The sequence below is a fragment of the Apodemus sylvaticus genome, chromosome 5 (assembly GCF_947179515.1).
Source record: "Apodemus sylvaticus chromosome 5, mApoSyl1.1, whole genome shotgun sequence".
NCBI lineage: Eukaryota > Metazoa > Chordata > Mammalia > Rodentia > Muridae > Apodemus > Apodemus sylvaticus.
Window position 1 is genome coordinate 23,333,868 of NC_067476.1, and position 15,421 is coordinate 23,349,288.

A 15,421-nucleotide genomic window follows, 5' to 3' on the forward strand; every position below is an offset into this window, starting at 1 on the left:
TAGCACAGTGTTGGTGGCAATGGATATAGACTTGCCTTCAGTGGAGTTTGGTCCAGCACCTTTCAGTGAATATTCAGAGGCTGGTTTTACCAATGGATTGAGTTACGCTTATATGTTTTGACAAAGACCAGATGGTTACATCTCTAAGTTAGAATTCAGATGTCTTAGCACAATGATTGTTTGTCCACCTCATTTGTGAATTTACAATCCTTATGAGCATACAAAACACACCTGGTGAATATCAGTCCCAAGTATTGCTGTAAACACCTGTCTTGGGTTCTGCATAATTCAGAGGGCTTTCTTGAGTAAAGAAGGAAAATAACAAATAGGAGTAAAATTTTAACATATTGCCAAACTTTCAAAATTATCAAAACCAAGAATATTCTTTTTTTTTAATTTTTTATTCGATATAATTTATTTACATTTCAAATGATTTCCCCTTTTCTAGCCCCTCACTCCCCGAAAGTCCCATAAGCCCCCTTCTCTTCCCCTGTCCTCCCACCCACCCACCCCTTCCCACTTCCCCGTTCTAGTTTTGCCGAATACTGCTTCACTGAGTCTTTCCAAAACAAGGGGCCACTCCTCCTTTCTTCTTGTACCTCATTTGATGTGTGGATTATGTTTTGGGTATTCCAGTTTTCTAGGTTAATATCCATTTATTAGTGAGTGCATACCATGATTCACCTTTTGAGTCTGGGTTACCTCACTTAGTATGATGTTCTCTAGCTCCATCCCTTTGCCTAAGAATTTGATGAATTCATTGTTTCTAAAAACCAAGAATATTCTTAACCTCCTCTAGGTATCTCATTCTCTATATTGTTTTACAAATTCTCAAGAGACAGAGCTGTAGGTATTATTAACCCTGTTCTGCATTCCTCTCCACTGATCAGGAAGATTGTTGGTGCTACGTTAAAAAGGATTACAAAACCAATCTCATGTGGTATTTCTTATTTACCTGAGAGTAATCCAGAGGATTTTGAGCTGCTATTTTTTACCTAAAATATACCATTTTAAAAGATGCCCTCAGAAAAAGTAACATATAGTAAATCCACATCCAGAACAAACCTCAATGAATCCTCATTTGCAATTCAACACTGGGCTTTTCAGAGGCCTCTATCTCCTTAGCTGCTTGCATTAGCCATGGTCAGCCTCGTTCAAAGACATATGGAGGGGGCACAGGGAGCTTTTGCTCCATGTTGCTTTGAGCTGTTTGCAGACAGAGCTCCAAAGGCCACACAGAGCATTGCTTCTCCAAGCTCTGGAACAAAAGGAATGGTTTATAATGGTTCTTTATTTTGTTAATTCTTCTTCTTTTTCACACAATGACTTCAGGACTCGTGTGCCAAGGTGGTAACATCATATTACACAATGACACTGGCCATAAGTCCATCCATAGCAAGTAATTTGAAGTTGAGCACTTCACCTTAAAACATACATATCTTGAGACCTTGCTCATGGCAAATATTAAACCAAACCTAAATGGCTCCTAGATTTTGATCTCACTACCAAGACATTGGGAAAAGAAAAGATGATATAAGCACTGTGGAAGCCATGAAGCTCTTTGAGTCCAAAAGTGGCGAAGCTATGAAGAATGACCATTGGACTCTGGACAGTTCTGATACTCGTGACTTGGATATAGCTGAACTACTAGGACACTCTCTGGGTAGTTCAGGTTGTCTTGACCTGCTTGTCATAACCCCAAATTTTGTGCTGTCATTTAAGTTTTCTGGGGTCCCAAGTTTAGCTGAATTAGTGTTAAGTTGATGAGTGTGAATAAAAACTATTTTATAAAGAAAATCCAACATCAGATGAGAGAATATCTACTGGCTGTTGTATGATTTTGGATATTCTTTTGCTTTGCTTATTCAACATTGTCACTTATTGCATCAGTGTATAGAACAACAAGATTGGAGATTTGCATAAGAATGTATAAATAATGGAATGCATTGGGAGTGGTGCCCATCTTTGGAACATAATCTGAGGCATCCAGGCCCAATTGATTCCTATCTCCATAACTAAATAGGATAGCCTATTCATAACTCATTCATAAAGGAATGTTGTTATATTTAACTTGTGGTTCTAAAGTTTAAGAAATCCAAGATCAATCCCAGGGATTCTTAGGAACTGCCTTTTTGCAGTTCATTATACCCTGGCAGAGGACATCACCTGTAAAACAGAGCAAGGACAAAGATGTTTTGTTTCTGTTTTTGCTTTTTTACCACACAGCACATTATGATTTCAGCTAATATTAACTACTTCCCAATGACCCCCCCCCCCACAACCTCCAAATGTTCTTTATATATGAATCTCAGGGTGAAGTTCACAGCCCTTGAACTTTAAGGGACTCTGAGGTCAGTTTCAACAAAATGAAGCAGGAAAGGCTGTCAAGGGGAACATATACTAAAGGAAAGGGGTAGTAGGGCATTCGTTGAATCTGTGTTTTAGAAAGTTCATTGGAAAAAGGCAGACTGGAAGGATTTGCTTTTGAGAAATAAATGACTAGAATTATTCAAGGATGGCTAAAAAGTACAGTATTGTGTTGGCCAAACACAACTATATTCTAATGTAATTATGTCAAAATGCTTACACAATAACCATCTATGATAAATTTTTGTTTAAAAAAAAGTTGAATAATTATGTCTTAAAAAAGTATGAAATAGGAAAACAAGATTTGAGGTCTCCTTCTCCTCCTCCTCCTTTTCCTCTTCCTTTTCCTACTCCTCCTCTTCTTCCTCCTCCTCCTTCTTCCTCTTCTTCCTCTTCTTTGATTCTCAAGTTATATACTTCATTTGAAATTGGAAATGGCTGAGGGAGGGATCAGTTTTACGCTTTGTTTTAAGATGCTGCCATCTAGCGACTCTTCCATGAAATTACACCGTGACCATCTCATTCAAGTTTGTATCTTGCTGCAGTGCCCACTTTAATAATTTATGTTTTCTACCATCCATACAAACGAATTGTACATTCAATAAAATGTGCGGTGAGAGCCTGGAGTGGTTTTCTGATAAGATGCCACAGCCGTGACCACAGGGGATTAATAACAGGATCTGGTAGGTGAACTTGGTGCCCCCCTCATAGTCCACACTTTATGAATAATTTATCATGAAATGATGTACAGACTTTTCTTTGGGTGTTCCAAGAAAGTTAAACTCCAAACAAAAAAGTGAGTTTGAAAATTTCTTTTATTAAAAAATTATTCCTCTAATTAGAAATGTGAGTAAGTTTCATAATTTGTTTTTAGCCACATGGAAGTTGAGTCATATGGGTAGTTCACAATTCATGTTAACCGACGTGAGTGTCTGTTAAGCTTAACCCCGAATGTGCAAGCCCAGACTATAATGCCCTTTATGTTTTCTTATTGGAGATTACTTGTACTGCTCCCCAGTCATTTTCAAAAGGTGTGTTACTATAGAAAAGTCTTGCTTATATGATATATTTTCCTCAATTTGGGGTAAGAAAAATGGTACAAATTCATCTCTCTACATTATAAGAAAACGACAAAATAAGTTACATGTTACAGATCAGGTAGTTTGTTTTTTTTTTTGCTAAATAATAGACATAGTCATATTATAATAAGTATAGTTTTGTGAACCGAATTTCCAAGAACAAAAGCCACAACTGTGTTAAGAATTCTGCGAAGCTGAAGAGAATAATGACTGAGAAGATCGTCTGAGACTGGAGAGCTTGGGTGTGGTGGTTTTGGAGCACAAGGATCTTACGCTGTCTTCAATCTCCTTAGTAGCCGTTCATTGTTCACCTCCGTGTGTGCCCTGCCATCCTTGTGATTATCAGGTGGAGCTTTTGGGAATGTCCTAACAAAAGCGATAGCTTCCTCCAGCCCATAGCCTTAGAATGCCTGTAACCTGTGACGGAGATTTTCTCTATTTTCTTATAACAACCTGATATTTCCAGGAAAGTACTTGAGAAAGTGGTATGGTTTATGTTTTCATTTGTTCTGTCACTGCAGGAGTGACTTGCATCTGTGTCAGGTACTAGCACGAGCCTCTCATTCCCAACATCATCCCATTGGGAGGAGAGTTCTTTCTAGAGGTTGGACTTTCCTTGCATTGATGGATGATCTATGGGTTCATTTTAAGATGATAATTGAAAGATACAGTTCAGTTTGGATTCTATTTGTATTTTGTTTCTGAAGCATTTGGTTCAAGGTTAACTATCTAGTTCCCCCCGCCCCCGAAGATTCAGTTACAAGCATTTGGTTTATTTCTGGATTTAGATTTGTTAATTTTTTAGAATTTGGCTTTTTCCCTCCAATACCTAATTCTGTGTTTTACTGTTGACTGTCTATCAGAACTCCATATTATACATCCAATTGAGAGGGAAGGCCAGCAAGATACACTCATTCTAGGGATGGGAGGAATTTCATTGGCTCAGTTGGAAAGCAAGCATAAGAGCTGATCACCCAGTGTCCACACATCACATGCAAATGTTCAATGTGTAAATACCCAGGGCAAGTCTTAGATGCAGTGGAAGAAAAGGACAGGAGCAGGGATACTTACTGAGGGAGGGTCTGTCAAAAGTACAATGCAGATTTCCCTCAAGGCCCAGGTCCCTACCCAACAGAGAGGAGCTTGATATATATAATAACATATATATTAAATTATATGTTCAGGAGAAAATGGGAAACAGACTGAATGAAAGAGGAAATATTTGGAGAGAAACTATGATTTCCCCTATTTATGTTTGATGTTTTTATTAATTCAACTTTGGAAAACGTGTCCAACTGAAGACCACTGGGCTCACAGCTTCCTTGAGGGAGAACTTTGAGGTTTCTGGATTGTTTTTCTTTGAGGTTTTCTTTGTTCTTTTCTCGTTTGTTGTTTGTTTGTTGATTTATCACCCTCACAGCATGTTATTTATCTGTTTAAAACTTTATCTCATCTTGGTTTACCTTTGGAAATTCATTTCCATGTAGAAATTTACAGACTTCTTGATTTTTTTCAACTCACTAAAATAGCTTTCAAGATATGGCCTGGTAAGTTTTGAATTTCCTCGGCAACTGTTGTGATGACTCCCCTTCTGTTGCTAATTTTATTGATTTGGGTCTTTTCTCTCTCCTCTTCAGTTGATTTGACTAAGGCCTTGTTAGTCCTGGCTATCTTTTCAAAGAACCTTCTCTTCACATTGTTGATTCTTTGTATTATTTATTTTGTTTTCCACTTCACAAATTTCTGCCCTGATCATAATGACTTCTATTCCTCTGTTTTATGGAGGTTTCTTTATATATTTTTCCAGAACATTTCGTGAATATACTGTTTTACTTATTCGAGATCTCACTTTCTTTCTTTTTGTGTTTAATTTACTTCATTTCATTTGCATTTTTGTTTTTTATTTTTAAATATATTTAATCAGATTTCCTTCTCTAAAACTCTTCCAGATTTCCTTCATCAGCCCAACATTATGTTCTTTTTTTAAGACACAGGATTTTAAAAACACAAACAACAACAATGACAACTGCAAAACACTTGACTTCTTTATGTAAGCATGTAGAGCTTCAACCAATTCAAACAGGTTTTGGTCTCATTTGATTCAGTTCTAGTAATGGTTTTATTTTTTCCTTGATTTCTCCAAGGGCTCACTCAATGTTAAATAGTATATCATTTAATATCCATAAGTTTGTGTGGGGTCTAGAGTTTTTCTTGTTGCTGTAGTCCTAATACATTGTAGTCAGAAGGAATATGAGAAATTATGTAAAATTTCTTCTATTTATTATACTTGATTTATATCTTAATATATAATGTGTATAATGCAGTGTTCATATGGCATGTTGTGTAAATACCTGTTAAGTTCATTTCATCTTTGATTTCATTTAATTAAAATATTCCCTTATTTATTTATTATTTACCTAATTTTTGTGAGGAATGACCTGTCAATTGGAGAAAGTAGGGTATTTAAGTCATATCGACTATTGTGTTGGAGTTAATATGTGACTTTATCTCTGATAGTACTCATTTTATGAAACTGCCAGTTTCCAGGGCATATATGTTTAGAATAGTAATTCCCTCTTGGTTGATTGCTCCATTAACAAGTAAGAAGTTGTTGTCTTTATCTTTTCTCACTTTGTTAGGTTTAAATTATATTTGCCAGATATCATAATAGCACACTGTATTTGTTGGTAGAGTCATTTGTTTAGGATAGATTGCCATTCTTTCATTCTACGGTAGTAATTTGGTGACTCAGTGTATCCTTTTGGAGTCAACAAATATATGACACACTGTTTGATACAATCTATTAGGCTGTGTTTGCAGATTGGGGAACTGAGGCCATTAACATTCAGGGTTATTGAGAGCTGGGTATTGATTCCTGCCATTCTGTTAATTTGGTAGGTATTTTTTTTTCCTTCTTCCCTCGATTGCTTAGTATCATTCTCTCATGGTTGTTTCTTTTATGTCTCTAGAATTTCTTTAGGTATTTTCCATAGAGATGGCCTAGTGACCATAAATTTATTTACTATTTATACCACAAAAGTTCCTATTTTTTCTTGAATTATGGTCGTTAGCTTCACTGTATATAGTACCTTGGATTGGCAAGTGTTATCTTTCAGATCTTAAAATACAGCATTCCAAGACTTTCTAGCCTTTAGACTTCCAGTTGAAAACTGTGATTCTGATGGCCTTTACATGTGACTTGGTGTTTCTCCTTTGCTGCTTTTAGTGTGCTTCCTTTCCCCTATATGTGTAATGTTCTGATGAGAATATGATTAGAGCAAGTTCTTACTGGTCTGATCATTCTGGATAGGCATCTCTTTCTCTGAACTCTGCTAATTTTTCTATCCTGACTCTTTAGAAAATAAGTTTCTTTTCCTGCTCCTATGCCTACATCTGTAAGTTGGTCTTTTGTGAGGGGTGTCATACTTCTTGAAATCCCCACTAATACCATTTCCTCATTGTTTTTGTTGGGTTCCTCTAGTCCTTCCTCCTCGTCTTCAAGCTCAGTGTTTTCTCCTCTTACTGGTCCGTCCTATTGCTGAGACATTGTTAAATTTTTATTTTAGTTATTTTTCTCTTACTTTACTTACTATTTTATTTTACTTACTATTACTTGAATATCACGTTGGGTTTTCTTCAATATTCTGTCTTTTTTTTTTTTAATTCTTCTTTCATATCATCTATCCCTTTCCTTATTGTGTTTGCCTATCTGTGTCTTTGAACATGCTTATGATCCCTATTTTAAGTTGTCTGTCTAGGAGCTCCTCTCTCTCACTCATACTAGATGCAGGAGTAATGCTTTTTGAGGGAGATGATGTTGTCTTGTTCATGTTCCTTTAACGAGTGCATTGATAAATGTGTGTTTGGTGAGACTTCTTTGCTTGATTGAATTTTAATCAGTTGTATTCTTTGGGCTGGAGGACTTGTACGTTCAGGTGGGATTTGGATGAGGAAGTGTAGATTGCATGATACAGAAAATAATTTATCACGCCTGGAGCTCCAGATACGTGGTATAAACTCTGTATAATTCCCTCCGTAGGACATTAACTGGGAAGAAGACTTGTTTGGTATTACCACTATATAATTTACACACTAGCATAGGCTTCAAAGACTATTACAAGACAAGCAACAAAGTAGAGAGTGTAGTATACTGAGATTTTAATTAAAATGGTTAGAAAAGGGAGTTAGAGTAGGGTAAATAAGTAGAAGGACTAAGTATTAGATTGACTTTGAAGGACAGAAATGAAGGTAGGTTAAATAGCTAGGAGGGGCGAGTGGAGATCTAGGTAGGACCTACAGAGTTTAGAGATGTTACATCCATGGAATATTATAATTAAGAAGGAAAAGAAATGGGGCCTGCGAATGAGAATAAGAAGAAAAGCCATGGGGCAAGGGGGAGGAGTATATAAAATGTGGGAGCATAAAAGAATGGAGTAGACCAGACTAGACTAGAGTGAAATGGCTTAGAATAAACTGGGTGGAACAAAATAAACAACAGTCTAAGACCAGCTGAGCAGCAGACAGACGAGAGCAAGGCCAGCATGAAACACGTGAGCGTAAGTGGAAGGCAAGTGACAGAGGTATCGTGGGAAAAGGAAGGCTTACAGGTGATTTCAAGCACAGATGCACTGAGTTGAAAGGTAAAGATCTTAGATCCTTCTGTTTCTAATCGGTGCTACATGGCGTTGTATTGCAGAAGGTTGGACAGGCATCTTTGGCTCTGTAGCCTGGGTGTCCTTGGGATTCTGAATCTGTTGTGCACAGGGACCTGCCACTATGCTGTTACAATATTCATAAGTAGAATTTCAGCAGATCCCTTCTGTCTCCCACAAACTCCCGTGAACTCTGAAGTGAGTGTCATCAGAAGAGTCCAATTCGGGAGTGCTGACTTTGTTTCTCCTGCTGGACCTGAAGTTTCATCCCTATCTGCATTTCCAGACAATTGAAAATGTCAGCATATGAAGAAGGAAGTGGTTCTGTGAAGATGGCTTTTGTCTCGAGGGCTGCCTAAAGGGTTGAAGGATTTATGGGTCAAATGTTGTGAACTGGGGTATCAGAATATGTTACTGTTCAACAGATTGCACTAGGCTCAAGGCTCGTGCCCTAATCAGTAAACAAATAGAAACCTCGAATCTTCTTCCCTAGGGCTGTTTTGTTGGCTTTGACCTAGCACATGCCGTTGGAAATGTCGAACTCCACTTACATGACTGGGGTGTTGACTTTGCCTGCTGGTGTTCCTACAAGGTAGGAAGCAATGTCTGACAGCCTTTTATTTCACATTGGTTTTAATAGAAAGAAAATGCTTGGTCCACAGCTTACATTCTATTTCTGTCAATGCCATGTTTTCATCTTGAGTAACTAGTAAGGTCATATGATAGAGTAGCATGAAAAATAACTCATTATATTATTCCTACAACTGTAGAAAATTGATTCATCAAATGTCTAGGCTACTATGAAAATAAATATAGAGTAAGACTTATATTTAGAGCTTAATTCATATTGATTGATGCCTTAGTGTTTATGGAAATAAAAACTAAGTTACAATATTTCTACATATATGAACTAGTAATCTTTGGCATAGACTATTTGAGCAAAAGCTTTGAAATCTGTTAAAACTTAGTTTAGCTGCTACATACTAGTGATACTGGGCATTCCACGGACACCTCTGGAGTGTACTAGAAAGAACTTGAGGCAAGAAAACGCAGCTACATGATGAACAGCCAAATAAGAGCTGTGTAGTAGCAAAGGTTCAGGTTCTAAGTGTGGAAGAGCAAAAACCACTTAGTTCAAATGGCCCTATTCTAGAAGGACTGCAGCTTTGGGGTCGTTTTTTGTTTTGAGCATTCCATGTATATTCTGTGGTAAATATAGTTCTATATTCAACTTCATGCATCACATACATGTATTTTGAGCAATTTATGACTCCCCAAGGGGTACATGTTAGTATTTTAACGAGTCACTGGTCACTTTTAGATGCCAGTCTCTTGCTTCTTCTCTGTACTAGCACCGGTGCTAGTTAGCTGTCCTACAAATGAGAATATGTGAAAGGCTCTCCAGAACCTGACTCTGCCCTCTCAATAATCTAAATAAAATTAGGTGGAAACAACATAACCACATATCCTCAACTTAGTAACATTTCTCATTTGGTTTTCTTTTAACAGTAGGACCCAATATTCTGTTTTTCTCCAGAATCTTAAATAATCACAAGTTTTTAAATGATCAAAAGTTACGGGTTTATTTTAAAAAAGTGAAATAAAAATGGTGTTCATATTTTCCTCATATATTCAAGTAAACCCATAGAATTTCACCTCTTTTCCAGTATTTAAATTCAGGAGCCGGTGGTCTGGCTGGTGCCTTTGTCCACGAGAAACATGCTCATAGTATCAAGCCTGTGTGAGTATTATCTCCAAGCTTTTATTCTGTCATGAATGAATTGGTGTGTATTCCTAGGATGTTAAACATTCCTAAAATTGCTCATGAACAGGATCTGGATGCGATTATAATTACTTTACCACTCCATTAACGGTGCTGTGCTTTCTCAGAAATAATTGCTTTCTAAAGATTTCAATTGGCTGAATAAGAAATTTAATCAAAAAAGAAACCTTCAATGCAAAATGAGTTCCTTGCAACCATGGAGAGACAATGGTATAATGCAAAAGCCCTCCAGAAATTTGTATTTTTAAATGTGCTGCTTAGACTTGCCAATTTCTGTAAGTTCAGTCAGTCTCCCAACAATAGCCACAATGTTGTGGCCATGGCATGAAAGTCACAGGTTGTTTAAGTTGCCCAATTCCAAGGAACCAGGGCCTTTACCAAGTTCCTATTGCTTTGAGCTGAGTTGTCCAGTTCATCTTCAGAGTAAGGGCAGTAGACTAGGAGCTGTTCCTCCTCTGGTCTAATGGAGGGAAAAAAAAGAGCAGAAAGAGTTGAAGGAGGAAGGGAAGGGCTCATTGCCTGGCATAACTAAACAAGCAGCTTCAAGCAGTACATGAACAACTGGCTGTCCAATTCTAGGGCTCAATATCTAAACCCAAACTGAAGAGAGAAAAGTGAAAGAACCAGAAAGCAGAGAAACATGAAGGCCATGTTGGGGTTGTTGGAGATGGTGAAGGGTCTCAGGTACCTTGACCCTTTGCTGCAAGAAACCTAAGAAAGTTGGCAGGAGGGGTGGTGGTGCTGCCATCCTAGGTGACATTGGCTTTGGACCTTTAGGACCAACAACTAGCCACAAGCTACCCAAGAAAGCCACCAAGACAGTCCCACCTGTCCTTTAACCGAGGAGCGAGAAGAGAGAAGGCCCATGAATCAGAAGGAGAAGAGACAATTGACCCTAGATGTCAATAAATTACCTAGGGGGAAGCTAGGTTGAACCACACACACCATCTAAGCTAAGGAGCCATTTTTATGTTTCTCAAATCCAGAAGTAATTGGGATTGATTTGAAACATATACACTATCCACCCTTAGCCTCAGCAAAGAAGAGGAAGGGAGGAAGGGAAGGAGGGAAGGATGAGAGGAGGGAGGAAAAATCTGTGGGAATAATAAAGGAGGAGCTAATTTTGTAGAAGTGGGAAACAAGAGAAGCAGTTTCAAGATGTCAGTGGACAGCTCAACTTCATGAAAAATCCTCTCAAGCCAGTGAGTGGGAAACAAAGTCCTTGTACAACAAGGAGCAGTGACTTAGCGATTTCACCCCAAGACTAGGCCCCTCCCCATCACAGCCATCTTCTCCACTAGTGATTTTGGCTCAGTGAGGCTGAGGGACAGATGAAGCCAGAAGACACTGCAGGGCTGGACCCCTTTATCCGGCCACTTTCCTCCTTGTTGTGACCCCTGTCATTTAACACCCATCTGTAGGAGATCTAGCGATGTAGGTAAGAGGAACACGGGGACATTCACTGAAAGAGGGACCTGAACAAAATAAGATGTAAGTTAAATTGCTCAAGCCGCTTAGACCTTTTGGATGTGGAGTCTCTTTAGAATGATGGAGGTAAGGCAAGGGTGTGTGGGGGTATGAAAGGGCAAAGGCCTGGCACAAGGCTACCAGAAGCCATGGCCGCCATTTTTACTCCTAACAGACTTGTTTTGAGGTTGTTTGTTTTACGTTATTGACGCTGGGTAAGACTGGGAGTAGGTAGCACTGTGGTCCTACCCTCAGCCCCATAGGGTGAGAAGAGGCAGCAGTTCTTTTTCTTGCTGTCTGTTTTCCTACTCCTTTCTCTTCTGCCTTCTGCTTTGAAGCATGGGGATTTGTCACATCTTTATTTGGATACCCGAACTTCCTTCCCTTCTCCTTTTAATTCTAGCTTGGGGATAAGGAAAACATCATTGAAAAAAAATTATACATTAGAAAGTTTCTTATTCCTCATCAATATAAATGGAAGACAAGCAGACTGTGCCTAAGAAAGGCCTAAGTGTATTGTTATTTAAATTACATCTACCTTTAAAGCTGTCAGTGACACAAGCTAGCTTGTAAGGAATATATTCTATCCTGCAAGACTTAATTATATATGAAATCTGAAGAAACTGAACATTGAACAATGGACTGGCTATGCAAAAATAATACTGGCTTCTTCATACATCTCTTCATATATTAGAATAAGTGTAAATACAAATGTAATACACCAACACATTTATGCATTTTTACTTGACGAGGGAACTTGTGTGCCTTTTATTTTTATCTGGTGTGGAGATTTAAAAAATATCGTTCTGTGTCTTATTTGTGTTTGTTCTGGAATGTGTTCAGTGAGGTCGCAGAGAATGCCACTCCATGACACAGTACCACTGGTTAGTTTTTCCGTGTCCCTTAACCACTGGCTCAATGATTTAACCTTTAAAGAAATTACATCTAAATTACTAGACCTTGGATCACCTCCCATTTCTGCAATTCTCGGCATATTAATCCTAGAAATTTAAGATCATTTTCTGTATGTTACTGAATCATGTCTGAAGTCTCTTCAAGATTTCAGGCTTCTAAAATTAAAAGGTGCTTTTTCTTTGGACAATTACTTAGTCAGGTATGTATTTTCCTTGAATGTATTGCTGTCAGTATTCTAAAGAGTTCTGTATACCCCAAATCTTCAGAGAAGAATGTATAGCATATATTAAGAGAAAAAGGAATATATTTTAAGTAATGTTTTTGGTGTGTGTGTGTGTGTGTGTGTGTAGAAATGTGTATATTATGTGTGTGGTGGTGCTTCCATGCATAAGTATACCTTATTATGAAGACCAGATAATGATTTTGGGTCTCCTCTTCTGTTGCTTTCCACCTTGTATTTTGAGACAAGTTCTCTTAGTGAACCTGGAGATCACTGAGCTAGCAAGGCTAGGTAGAGAGCAAGTTCCCACGATGCTCTTGTCTTTGTCTTTCAAATCTAGGACTGCAGCTGTTCACTATCATTGCCAACTTTTTACATAGATGCTAGGGATCTGAACACAGGTCCTCATGCTTCCTGGCCAGGAAGATAGCTCAGTGGATAAAGCAATTGCCCAAACATGAAGATCAACCTTTGTATTCCCAGAATCCAAACAATCCATATGTGGTTGCATACACATTATAATATCACACTGCCTGTAGTGTAGCTTTAAGTGCAAACAGAAAATCTCCAGAAGTTTGGAAGCCAGCCCACATGCCTGGCATATGTCACAGTGAACAACAAAATAGAACATGAAGGTAGATATCCAAGGTTGTCCTCTGAACTCCCTACATGTGCACCATGGCATATACCCAAACACATGCATAGAAACATGCAGACACATACAACACACATATATAACACACACATGCATATGCACAACACACATATAACAAATGTTACCATTTCACATAGATGAGTTGTAGACAATATACAAGATTTTTTAAACTTGTGTTATGAGTAACTATCTCAGCCATTTCTCATTCTTCATTATTTAAATCGGGATAGAAGATCTGCAATGTGATATCATGTCGAAGGGCAACCTGGTTATAGATGGACAGAGGAGAAAGTAATTTATGGATGCTTCAGGCCATGCCAGGAGTTAAGCTCTGACCTGCCAGCAGAGGAGTGCTGCACTTGTTTACTCTTGCAGCACATGAGGAACAGGAAGGGCTGAATGTGCTTATCTGTGCTTCATTCTGTGGAATCGATAAATCACAGTCTCTGGTTGGTATGCAATTATTCCCGCCTGTTCAATGTACTTCCCCTAAAGGAAATAATGCCAGCCTCTATTACATACACACGTTTTCTGAGGAAAAAATGATTTTATATATCCCAAGGCACTAAATGTTGCCCCTTAATTTTGCTATATGCCCACCAATTCATATAAAGTTACATAAAAATATTCAAAACTTTAGGAAGACTAACGTTGGGTGACATTTCTAAAACTGTCAATACATTCTCCCTTTCTCTCTTTCTCATTCTCTCCATGGGTGTGGAGCTGACTCTCAGGGAACATGTAGCATTTTTCCGAATTGAAAGTATTTTTCTCAAGCACAAATGGTAACCTGAAAGTTTATGGTTTCTGACCTTCTAGGACATCAAATCATTCTTGGCCGTTACCTGTTTCAGTGGACATTTGAAGGATTGACTAAATTTCTATTCCCTAAATTCTCCCTCCCACTGACCTTATTGTTTACTCCTTACTCCCCTTACTCCTCTCTTACTTCCTTCTCTTTCCTTTCTTCTTCCCCTTCCTTCCTTCCTTCCTTCCTTCCTTCCTTCCTTCGTTCCTTCGTCCCTTCCTTCCTTTGTTCCTTCCTTCCTTCTGTCCTTCCTTCCTTCCTTCTGTCCTTCCTTCCTTCCTCTGTACTTCCTTCCTTCCTTCTGTCCTTCCTTCCTTCCTTCCTTCCTTCCTTCCTTCCTTCCTTCCTTTCTTCCTTCCTTAGATTTTCAAGGCAGATTGTGCAGCCCAGGCTGGTTTGGAAATCAGAGTATTCTCTACCTCAACCACTGAGCGCCTCACTTATGACAGGTGTGTCAACTATACTGAAAAGGGAGTTCTTTTTATCAATGCTTATTTTGTATTTGTATAAGTCCTGATTCAATGCTTTAGAAAGATTATATTTTGATGTACTGCTTTTTGGCTAGTCAGCCTGGCATGTGCATGGGTTTAAATCAGGCTTAGCCAGCCAAGCTACATTACAGAAGACTGGCTTTTGCTTTTCTGTTTGTTGTTCACTTCTTCCCGTTCTTAAAGCTTCTCTCAATGTGATGTCAAAATGACTAACTCCAGGGCTTCCCGTTTCTAGGCTTAATTCCCTCCTCCAAACCCAGGCTCCTGTGTTAATTTGTGTTAGGGACTTAGAGCTCTGTAGGCGGGGGATGTTGCAGACTTGCACAAGAGCCTGATGGTCTCTTCTTGTTTGTGATGAGAAGCTTAGTGCTTTGCCTTGCTGGAAGTTTCACGTTGTGCTCTGCAGTGTGTTTTCCTTCTTTGTACATCTGCAAATCAAAGAGCATCCCTGGGAAAATGGTAGAGGAAGATTGAAAATGTCAAAATACGACACTCAATTAGACGGGTTCCATAACACAGTAGTTGTGCTTAGTAAAGCTATTTTGAAATGAAAGGATGTTTTCTTGTGAATAACAATTATCACAGAGATATCACATATAAATTGAATTTCAGAGTATCCATGCTAATTCTATTACCAATTAATAATTATATTTCCATTATTAGTTCTGAGGTTTCAGTTGTTTAATTGTGTCTAATAAAACTTCTAATTCTTATACCTTCTATATTTTCATAGAACTGCAGAGAGAGTTGGCTTTTGTTGTTTTTGTTAAATTATTCATTATCAAATGAACAACCTCAATTCAAATGCAAGAATCTAAAGGCTATCATGACACAACTGGCAAAGTCAGCTTTGTTGCTTGAAAAGGCTGACATCTAGTGGTCAAAGATGTTATTTCAAATAAATCATTGTCATTCTTTTAACAAATATTTTCACACACACACACACACAACACACACACACACACACTCCTCTTTAAATCACAG

General features: G+C 38.2%; 1 protein-coding gene across 2 annotated transcripts in view; it reads left to right on the plus strand.

Annotated features, from left to right (window-relative positions):
* Positions 1–15,421, plus strand: part of Kynu (kynureninase) — a 141,147-nt gene that overhangs the window by 77,017 nt on the left and 48,709 nt on the right. For both annotated transcript variants that reach the window (XM_052182434.1, XM_052182435.1), the window contains 2 exons: positions 8,592–8,690; positions 9,766–9,839. In XM_052182434.1, coding sequence (XP_052038394.1) covers positions 8,592–8,690; positions 9,766–9,839 — 173 coding nt within the window. The remainder of the gene's footprint in view (positions 1–8,591; positions 8,691–9,765; positions 9,840–15,421) is intronic.